Source organism: Sorex fumeus, unplaced genomic scaffold (genome assembly GCF_029834395.1).
Source record: "Sorex fumeus unplaced genomic scaffold, SorFum_2.1 ptg000007l, whole genome shotgun sequence".
Lineage (NCBI taxonomy): Eukaryota > Metazoa > Chordata > Mammalia > Eulipotyphla > Soricidae > Sorex > Sorex fumeus.
The window spans coordinates 37,039,445-37,049,854 of NW_026606064.1; the positions used below are offsets into that span (position 1 = coordinate 37,039,445).

At 42.2% G+C, this 10,410-nt stretch overlaps 1 protein-coding gene across 1 annotated transcript in view; it reads left to right on the forward strand.

The window, feature by feature from the left end:
• Positions 1-10,054, forward strand: part of LOC130016192 (mas-related G-protein coupled receptor member X1-like) — a 29,522-nt gene extending 19,468 nt beyond the window's left edge. The window contains exon 2 of the mRNA XM_056106869.1: positions 9,059-10,054. Within this exon, the coding sequence (XP_055962844.1) occupies positions 9,059-10,054 (996 nt within the window). The remainder of the gene's footprint in view (positions 1-9,058) is intronic.
• Positions 10,055-10,410: the final 356 nt, after the last annotated feature.

A 10,410-nucleotide genomic window follows, 5' to 3' on the forward strand; every position in this document is an offset into this window, starting at 1 on the left:
GGCTAAACACATGCAAAACAAAATTGAAATTAGATCACTACTTCACACCATATATAGAAGTTCATTTAAAATTAGGTAAAAAACGTTGATGTCAGACTGAATCCATAAACACCATTGAGGAAAATGTTGGCAAAAATTCTCATGATAATGACTTTGCTGATGGCGTAAATCTTCAGTGACGTTACAATTTTAGTATCATTCCACAGCTCTTAAAAATAAAATTCCAGGACTGTAGCAATAGCACAGTGGGTAGGGTGTTTGCCCTGCACTCAACCAACTTTTGTTCGATTCCCAGCATCCCATATGGTCCCTTGAACACTGCCTGGAGTAATTCCTGAGTGGAGCCAGGAGTAACCCCTGTCCAATGCTGGGTGTGACCCAAAAAGCATAAATAAATAAGTAAAATTCCATTTTCTTTAGTTTTTTTCTCCTCTTTCTAAATTGCAAAGAAGATCACCAATTCACTTTGTGACCAGTCTAAGGAACTTATAAAATATTTTATGCAATTATTTTATTACACTACTTCTTTTATTTGTATCCATTGTATGTGCATTTAGCCTAATGTGTTTTTCCATAATGTTCACTGGTATTGGAAAATGTATACTGGTGGAGGGATGGGTGTTCGGTCATCGTATGACTTAAACTCAATCATGAATCACTGTATCTCATGGTGATTCAATAAAAAAAATAATAAAATAATGAATAATAAAAACAGATATTTTAATTTCTAAAAATGATGATTCTATTTTATCTCCCATATCCAAGTTTTTTATTTAACTTTACAGACTCAAGCAATAGTACAGCAGATAAAACTTTGGTCTTGCACATAGTGGAGCTTCAATCATCTAGCACCACATAGGGTCATCAAAGTCCCACCAAGAGTAATTCCTGAGTACAGAGCTAGGGGAAAGTTCTGAGAAACATTGGGTATGTCACCAAACACCAAAACATTAATAATTTTAGGCACTGTGGTTTACAAAACTGCAAATGGTAGGGTTTTATGCATTAAAACATTCCAGGATCACACCATCCACCAGTGTCTGCTTCCCTCCACCACAGAACTAGTATCCACCTCCCAGTCCCCTCCCACATGGTAAGCTTCCTATAACATGGACCAGTTCTCAATTTATGTTGCCTTTGGGCATTTGTTATTTCTCTGCTCTTTCTGTATACCCCACATATAAAAGAGATGATTCTGTATCTGCCCCTCTCCTTCTTACTAATTTCAATCAGCAAGATACTCTCCAAATCCATCCACGTAATAGCAAATTGTATGATTTCTCTTTTCTTAAGGCTGAGTAGTGTACATGTACATGTATATGTACATACATATTCCACTGAGTATACATGCTACAGATTCTTTATCCAGTTGTCTGTTTGTAGACACTTTGTTTCCAGATTTTAGCTATTGTCATATCCTAGACCCTTAATGTCTTTTATGGGAAGTCACTGTCACTGTCGCTGTCCTCCCATTGTTTATCGATTTGCTCGAGCGGGCACCAGTAATGTCTGACAACAAATTGTGAGACTTGTTGTTACTGTTTTCGGCATATTGAATACATCATGGGGAGCTTGTCAGGCTTTGCCATGCAGGTGAGACACTCTCGGTATCTTACTGGGCTCTCTGAGAGGGGTGGAGGACTCGAACCTGAGTTGGCCACTTGCAAGGCAGATGCCCTACCCGCTGTGCTATTGCTCCAGCCCTTATGGGAAGTATACTATATTAATAATGATAAATCTATATCTTTAAAACTCATGATCATAACTAAACAAAGAATTTATAAAAATTGAAGCAAGCAGTTGCTTTAGGAGAATCACTTAACTTCCCGTTAGTCATCGATTTGCTCGAGCGGGCGCCAGTAACGTCTCCATTTGTCCCTGTCGCGTGCTAGTGTAGCCCAATGGCATCTGTTCGCTCCGGGAACATGAAGGGCCTCAAACCAATCGTTCATGATCTTGACGAAGAAGTCTGACCATCTGGTAGGTGGGCGGCCACGCGGTCTCTTGACATCCCGTGGAATCCAATCAGTAACAGCTCTAGTCCAACGGTCGTCTTTAAATCTCATTACGTGACCAGCCCATCTGATTTTCGACACCTTGGCAAATGAGACAGCGTCCCTGATCCTTGATCGTCGAAGGTTGTCAGAACTCCGGATTCGTTCTCTCATTTGAGTGAAACGTGATATTCCAAGCATAGCTCTTTCTATTCTTCTTTGGGAGACCTGAATGGCATTCTCATCTTGTTTGCGTAGGGCCCAGGTCTCTGAGGCATATGTTAATGCAGGAAGAACAGTGGAATCAAAGAGATGTGCCTGGAGCCGGAGGTTCTTCCTCCTCTTAGCTATTTCTTCGACGTTCTTGAAGGCGTTCCAAGCCGCTCTCTTCCTCCTGCACAGCTCGGGTGCCAGGTCATTTGTCATGTTGACCTCTCGACCTAGGTAGACATAGCTGTTGCATTAAGAGATGGTCGTTCCATTGAGAGCGAATGGGGCGTCAGGAACAAGGCTGTTTCTCATAAACATTGTCTTCATAAGATTCAGCTGTAGTCCTACCTTTCCACACTCACGGTCAAAGTCAGCCAGCTTTTGTGCCGCTTGGCTGATGTTTGGTGTTATTAAAACAATGTCATCAGCAAAGCGGAGGTGGTGTAGTTGCCGACCATCTATCTTCACTCCCATTCCTTCCCATTCCAGTCGTCACATGATGTTCTCGAGGGTGGCACTGAAGAGTTTCGGTGAAATAGTATCACCCTGCCGTACCCCTCTCTTGACATCAACGATCACTTCTTTGTAGAATGGTGAGATCCTGGTAGTGAATCCGCAATACAGCTCACGGAGGATCCTGATGTATTGGGCTTGAATGCCCTGATTGGCTAGGGCTTCAATGACCGCTTCCGTCTCAACAGAATCAAAGGCCTTCTTTAAATCAATGAACGTTAAGCAGAGCGGCATCTTGAACTCCCGAGAAACCTCAATGAGCTTGGTTATCGTGTGGATATGGTCAATGGTGCTGAATCCTTTGCGGAACCCTGCTTGCTCGCATGGTTGTCCTTCATCTAATGTTCTGCCAATCCTATTCAGGATGACTCGAGTGAACAACTTGTAGATGACAGACAATAGGCAGATCGGGCGATAGTTGCCAATGTCATGGATGTCTCCCTTCTTGAACAGTAGTACGGTCCTGCTGGTTTTCCATTGGGACGGAACCTTGCATTCAGACAGGTAGCGAGTGAATAGCCGAGCCATTGTATTGATGAGTACTGACGGCAGGTTCTTCAGGTGTTCAGGTCTGACCTTGTCTGGGCCAGGTGCTGTTTGTTTCTTTACCGACGAAATGGCGTGTCGGATTTCGGTGGGGAGAACGTTGGGAACAACATACCCATCCTGTGGAATTTGGTATGTTGGCAAGTGGACATGGCTATCGAAGAGATTTGAGTAGAAGTCTTGGATAATCTTCTCCATTGCCGTTCTGGAGGATGTGATGGATCCATCAGGACGTCGGAGGGCAGTCATCTTGGTCTTATAGTTGGCGAAGGACAGGCGGGCCTTACGAATACTTTTCCCGGCTTCTGCCGCATCTACCAGTACTTCTGCTCTTCTCTCTTTGAGGTCTTCCTTGATCGCATCTCTGCACTGCTTTGCAAGCTCGGATGTTAGCTTGCGGTTGCCTGAGGCATGTGCCAAACCACGCTGGCGAATTAGCTCAAGAGTTTTCGAAGATAGGCGACTTTTTGTGGCTATCTCTCTCTTGGCGTTCCTCGCACATTCATGGAGGTGCTGAACCAGTCAATCGTATTCCTCGTCAATGTTGTCAACAATGGCATCTTCCCATGTTGCCGCAATAGTACCAAAGAGTTCCCAGTTGGTGGTCATTCTGGGAGTTCTCTTTTTGAACTTTGTAGCCCTTTCTCCCCGCTCTGTGAAGTAGAATTTTGCACGAAGGAGACAGTGGTCCGATCCCGTTCGAAATTTTGGGAGAACAGCGACATCAGTCAGGCAAAACCGTCGATTGAATATGATGTGGTCTATTTCGTTGTGATCAAGTACGACATCATTGGTCTGACCGAGACAAGAAGGCACGAACCTCACCATGCCATTTTCGACACTGGAGAAGAATTGTTCCTCGGAACATGCGATAAAAGAGGTGTTGGAGGCGTCGGTGTCCTTGTCAACACAAACTTGGCCAAGAGCATTGATTCATTCGAATGCCTAACAACCCGAATCGGACGTTTACATTTGAATAGATGTGGCTCACTGCCTGCAGTTTCTATCTTCGTTGTCTACGCACCAACATCTCATTATGATGAAAGAGAAATCGAGAAGTTCTACATGGAGCTAGAGAAGTTCTATAAAGAAGACCACACCTTCTACAAGATCATTGTGGGTGATTTTAATGCCAAGATAGGACCGAGAAGATCAGCTGAAGAACTTCACATCGGGACCCATGGCCTAGAATGGAACGAACAGGGTAAGAGACTGTCTGAGTTCATCATGTCGACCAAGACCATCCATGGTAACTCACAGTTCCAGAAGACAGAATCTAAACGATGGACATGGGAGTCTCCTGGTGGACGATTCCACAACGAAATAGACCTTTAGGAGAATAGTATTTTTTAATTGAAAAACCATACAGTTAGCAAGTTTTCTGTCATACAATGTTCCAGCACCCATCCCTCCACTAGTGTACATTTCCCACCACCAATGTTCCTAGTTTCCCACACTACCCTCAACCTGTCTCTATGGCAGACACATTTCTCTCCTCTCTCTCTCTCTCTCTCTCTCTCTCTCTCTCTCTCTCTCTCTCTTTCTCTCTCTCTCTTTTTCTCCCTCCTCCCCCCCTGCCTTCTCTCATTTTGGAAGACTTCTACCACTTCATTGTTACATGAAAATGTAAGTCTATATGAGTTACATTTAACTTCTTTTACTGAAACCAAGAAACCAAGAAAAAGAGTGGTTCAAGCCACAGAGGGTCTGGACAAGTAAAGATGATGTGGAAAAGGGTGGTATTCTTACTTAAAATACTTCCTAGCACTGTTTTCTAAATTACAGTGCCTCCCACTACAGGTTCATATTGGCTTTGATGGATACCCAGGCATAGCATAGGAAGAATCCCCAACAATAATTCATGACCAGAAGGGATCTGGGTGGACAGAGATTGAGAGATAAGAGCAGAATCAGATTAAATCTTGAGAAACATCTCATGACAGTTCACTGCCCAATTGATTGCATGCTCCCATTTGCCAGCAGAGAAACACAGTACAGGAAATGACAGTGGATTGACAGCTTGATAAGCCTCACTTCTGCAACCCTCCCTTTCCTGCAGGTTCATCCCTAGAGTAGAGAAGTATTCTTTAAAAGCTACAAATCCCAGGAGGCTCTCCCCATCATCAGGGATCAAGTGGTTGCCTACATCAGGAAGAAGAAAGGTATGTTTATAATCAATTATTTATTTCCAAAGCTACTATTGTACTTTTCCTCTTAATAAACATGCACATAAGTCCAGCATTATATTGGGGAACTGAGGTTCCAGAGTAACTTCAATAGAAAAGAAAAGGGGGTTAAAAAAACAATTTTTCTACCTTACAATTCAGGGTGCTCACAAATCCAACTGTAAGAAATGTGAATTAGATGATGTTTCCTTTATGGAACTCTTCCATTCTTCCTTCCACATCAAACATTCAGTTTTATTTAATGATGAGAAATGAATTCCTTCCTTAATTTATGGAACAGGCTAGAACAATTTTATGACAAATTAGAAGTGCTTTATTTTTCAGCTTTTTGATACTTTATCACTCAGAGGTCCAGTTGAAAACAGCTGATCTAAAATGGAATGACTATTGCTTATTTAAGGATAATTTACCTGTATGGGCATGTTCAAAGAAGATACATGGGATGGTGACCACAATGCTCTAAATTAAAGTGGCATATGGGAGGGTTAATTAATTTGGATATAGGCACAAAAGGCAAAGTCAAGTACCAGAATTTAAAGAAGTCTGTGGGTGCATCTGTTGGTGAGGCTGTAGATAATAAAGAGCCAATCAAAGTAGGATTATACCCTCAGGTAGAGTAACTCAGTCATTGCAAACTCAAGAAAGAAGGGGTTCTTGGTAAATTGATGGGGGCAACCAAGCACTTTAGTAGTGGGTGTGGTGTTAAGACAACACATGCATGAAGCTATCATTAACAATATTGTAAGTCATGGGACCTCAATGAATATGGGAATTCAATAGAGATGATATCCGATGGTAAATGGAGAGCTCCCATAGTTATTTCCTGTCATATTCTCTCCAGGTAATTGGTTCAATTTCTCATTCTTTATCTCCTGTTGGTTTGCTTGCACCTCTGTAGTATCAACTCTTTAATATAATCTCTCACACTTATCACAAATGCCTTGAAAACTAAAAAGAATTTTGTAGTGGGCTATATAAATATTTTAATTGTACACGTTTGTACAATTTTGTCAGCTTGAAAAATAAATCTATTAGAACAACAAATTGAATAATAAATTATAAGAACAAATCAGGATACCCAAGTCATTTTATATAGACTCACTCAATTTACTGCTCCCCTTTCCCACAGACGTGACTTATTCTACAAGACTCCCAGATACAGGAGTACTTATTTCCTGGGGACTGAAAAGAAAGCAGAGGCAATAGGAGTTAGTGCCCCACTTCTTACTCCCACCATCAGAATCTAGTTCATGGTACCAATCCATCATCAAGAGAGATTGGAAAAATGGAACCCATTTCTAATCCAAGACTGTAAAAATTATGGTAGTGATAAGAATAGACATTTGGGTATCAAGGGGAAACTAGCCATCTCATTACCCAGGTTCTCCCATGTACTCACATGGAAATTTTCTAGTAAATTAACACAATCATGAATGATATGATAGCAAAAAGCAAGGAAGCCTCACATGGGACAATGTGAAGGCAAAACGGAATTTAGCGGTGCTGATATAATCTAACAAAAATTTTGTTGTTCTTGAAACCTCAAGTCATCCTATGTTAAATCAAGATATTGCAAAAGATTGTAGGCTAGATGTTAAGGATATCAGAGTAAATTTCTTTTAAAAAAAAAAACAGGTGGAACGGAAATAGAATTTGTTGAAAGCATGCCACTCAGAATGTGTGGCTGGAAGTCAGGACAGGGAGTGGGCTACAACTATGATGAGGGAAGTTTCAACTAGGAAGAGCAGGGCTGAAAAGTAGAAAAGTGTTATATATGACCTCTCAGTAACAATACTGTAAACCACAGAGTCAAAAGTTGATTTTTTAAATGGCTCTCTTAGAAGCAGACTGGTGAATAGGAGGCAAACAGAGAAGGATGAGGGACATTGGTGGGGGCAAGTAGACAGGGGTGATGGGATTAGTATTGAAATATTGTATGCCTGGGTTTTATAGTCTCTGAGTCTTGGCCGTTGACGGGCGCCGGGGGCCAGTTGGTGGGTGTGACCCCCGCCTACTCCTCTCAGGGACCTTATCATCTTATCATCTCATTCCTACTTTGGACAAACTGGCAGGCTACCGAATCTAACCTGCCCACACGGCAGAGTCTGGCAAACTCCCCGTAGCATACCCAATATGCCAAATACCAGTAACAATGAAGGGTCTCGTTCTCCTAACTCTGAAAGAGCCTAGAATATGGCACTTTTTTAAAAAAAAATCTCAGGGCTAGGACAAAGGAGACGTTACTGGGGCCTGCTCGAGGCAATCGACGAATAACAGGATGTTTGTGATTGTTGATTGTGATTGTATGCCTGAAACCCAGTCTTTATTTAAATTGAATCACCATGAATTACAAAGTTACTTTTGATTGAATTTCTAGTACACAATATTCCAACACCAGTGTCTCCTTCTCTCCACCAATGTTCCCCTTTTCCCTCCTTCCCTCCAGCCTGCCTCTATGGCAGGCACTTTTTTACCTACTTTCAGCACTCTGTCCTCCTCTAGAGTGACCACTTCCCTCCACCATTTTCACAGTGGTTCTTTTCCTGTATGCTTCTTTCTAGAGACCAGTTCTCATGCTCTCTGTTTCTATTACCTTTGGCATTTGTAATTTCCTTACTATACATCTTTATAACCCGCATGAGTGAGATCATTCTGTGTCTGTCCCTCTCCCTCCAAATAATTTCACTCAGCATGGTACTCTCCAGAGCCATCCATATAGCAGCAAATTGTATGACTTTAACTTTTTGTGGCTAAGTAGTGTTCCACTGTATATATGTATCATATAATTTGCTTGGAGGCCACACCCAGTCACGCTCAGAACTTAATCCTGATACTGTGCTCAGAGATCACTCCTTGCAGGGCTCTGTCATATGGGGTAGTGGGAATCGAATCCTGATTAGCCACATCCAAGGCAAGAGATTTACCTACTGTACTATCTCTCCAATCCCCTAGATGAATTTTTCTTAATTAAATATTTCTTGCTTTCCCAGTGAGTCTATCTCACAGAGCTAATCATTCAAACTCACCAATACACAGAAGAGAAGAATTTTCTGACATGAAACTGCCATTTGGGTTATTTCTATCTGATAACTCAGGTCAATCTGTTAGAGCAAGAATTCAGAGTATCTTTGTGACTGTAATCATGATGTTCTATCTCCCTACAGAGTAGTCAACACTCAGTCACTAAGATTGTCCATAAGTCATGCCTGAAACTGCCAATTTCCTGCCCCTGTCAAAACCACAGTCCTCAAGCAAGAAAAATACTGGATACAATGCCTTGTCATTATGTCACACAGCCTACCAGAGCCTTTTCTCCATCTGACCCTTAGGACATGACATGATCTACATCAGTGAACAAGAATATTGATGCCATAGAATATTCCTATGTGAAGAATTCTTGTAGTACAGGCGGCGCATGCTATAAAGACTGAGAGAATTGAATCTGAATCTAGGTTCCAGGGCACAAAAGTTGTGTGCTCTTTTGGTATCTTAATTCCTACAATCCTATGTCTTTCCTTTATTATACACGGAGAGTAATTGCAGGTAACTGGGTGGCTATGGGAATCAGTGACCATATACCAGGTGCTCAGGTTTGTCTTTTGTTTCTAGGGGACCTACAGAGGGTTTCTGGGCATGGATCCAACCGCTGCAACCTTGAGAACTGATCCCACACCCATGAATGGAACTGGAGAAGATCTCTCTTCATCTGACATAGGGATCGTGATTCTGAGCATTTTTATCCTTGTAATTGCCCTGATTGGTCTGGCAGGAAACTCCGTGGTGCTCTGGCTCCTGGCCTTCCACATGCATAAGAAAACATCTTTCCACATCTATCTCTCCAACCTGGCTACCGCCGATTTCTTCTCCCTTTGCTTCAGTATTATATTTTCCCTGGAAATCTTCTATACCTTCTCCATCTTCAGATATTTTGAGTTTCTGTTGAACTTCACATACATTACAGAACTGAGCATCCTCAGTGCCATCAGCACAGAGAGGTATCTCTCTGTGCAATTTCCCATCTGGTACCACTGCCGCCGCCCAAGAACTATATCGGCTGTCATCTGTGCCCTGCTCTGGACCCTCTCCCTGGTGCTGAATATCCTGGAAGGGAACTTCTGTGGCCTCTTTAGCAAAGATTTTGAGAATTTTTGGTACTATCCGTGTCGAGTAGTTGATTTCGTCTTTGTCTCATGGCTGATTTTCTCATTTTTGCTTCTGTCTGGGTCCAGTCTGGCCCTTCTGGTCAGGTTGTTCAGTGGCTCCCAGCGGATGAAGCTGACCAGGTTGTACATGACCATCGGACTCACAGTGCTGGTCTTCCTCCTCTGTGGCCTGCCCTTTGGTGTGCAATGTTTCCTCTTAGTCTGGATCCAGGATGATTTCTTGGCATTGCCTTATTATACTTTCTGGGTTGTCACTTTCCTGTCCAGTGTCAACAGCTCTGCCAACCCTTTTGTTTATTTCTTTGTTGGTTCCTTTAGACAGAGGCAGCAGCAGAGCCTCAAGCTGGTTCTGCTGAGGGCTCTGGAGGACAATCATGTGGGAGAGAGTGAAGGCAGCGCTCCTCAGGAGACCCTGCAGATGGAAGTCAGCCGGGTGTGCTGATATCGAGTCTCTGAAAATTTTCAAATGCTGAGTCTCTGTTTCCATCTCTATCTAAAGCTTTGTCAGTCTTAGGCCTCAAGAGTTTGGGTAATTTTTCTGAACTTTTATCATCATAAGAGCCCCTAATATTATTAACACAATAGTTCTCCTCCTGATAATGAATTGAGAACATTTATCAGCCAAAACTGAATCTCAGAATGTGTATAAGTAGTCTAACACATGCTTACCAATTGTGCATCCCAATTGTGCAATGAAAAAATAGAATTTTTTGTTACAAAAATTATAAATACTGGGAACCAGAGAGATAGTATAGGAGGTAGAGCACTTGTCTTGCATGCAAATGATCTTGGTTCAAT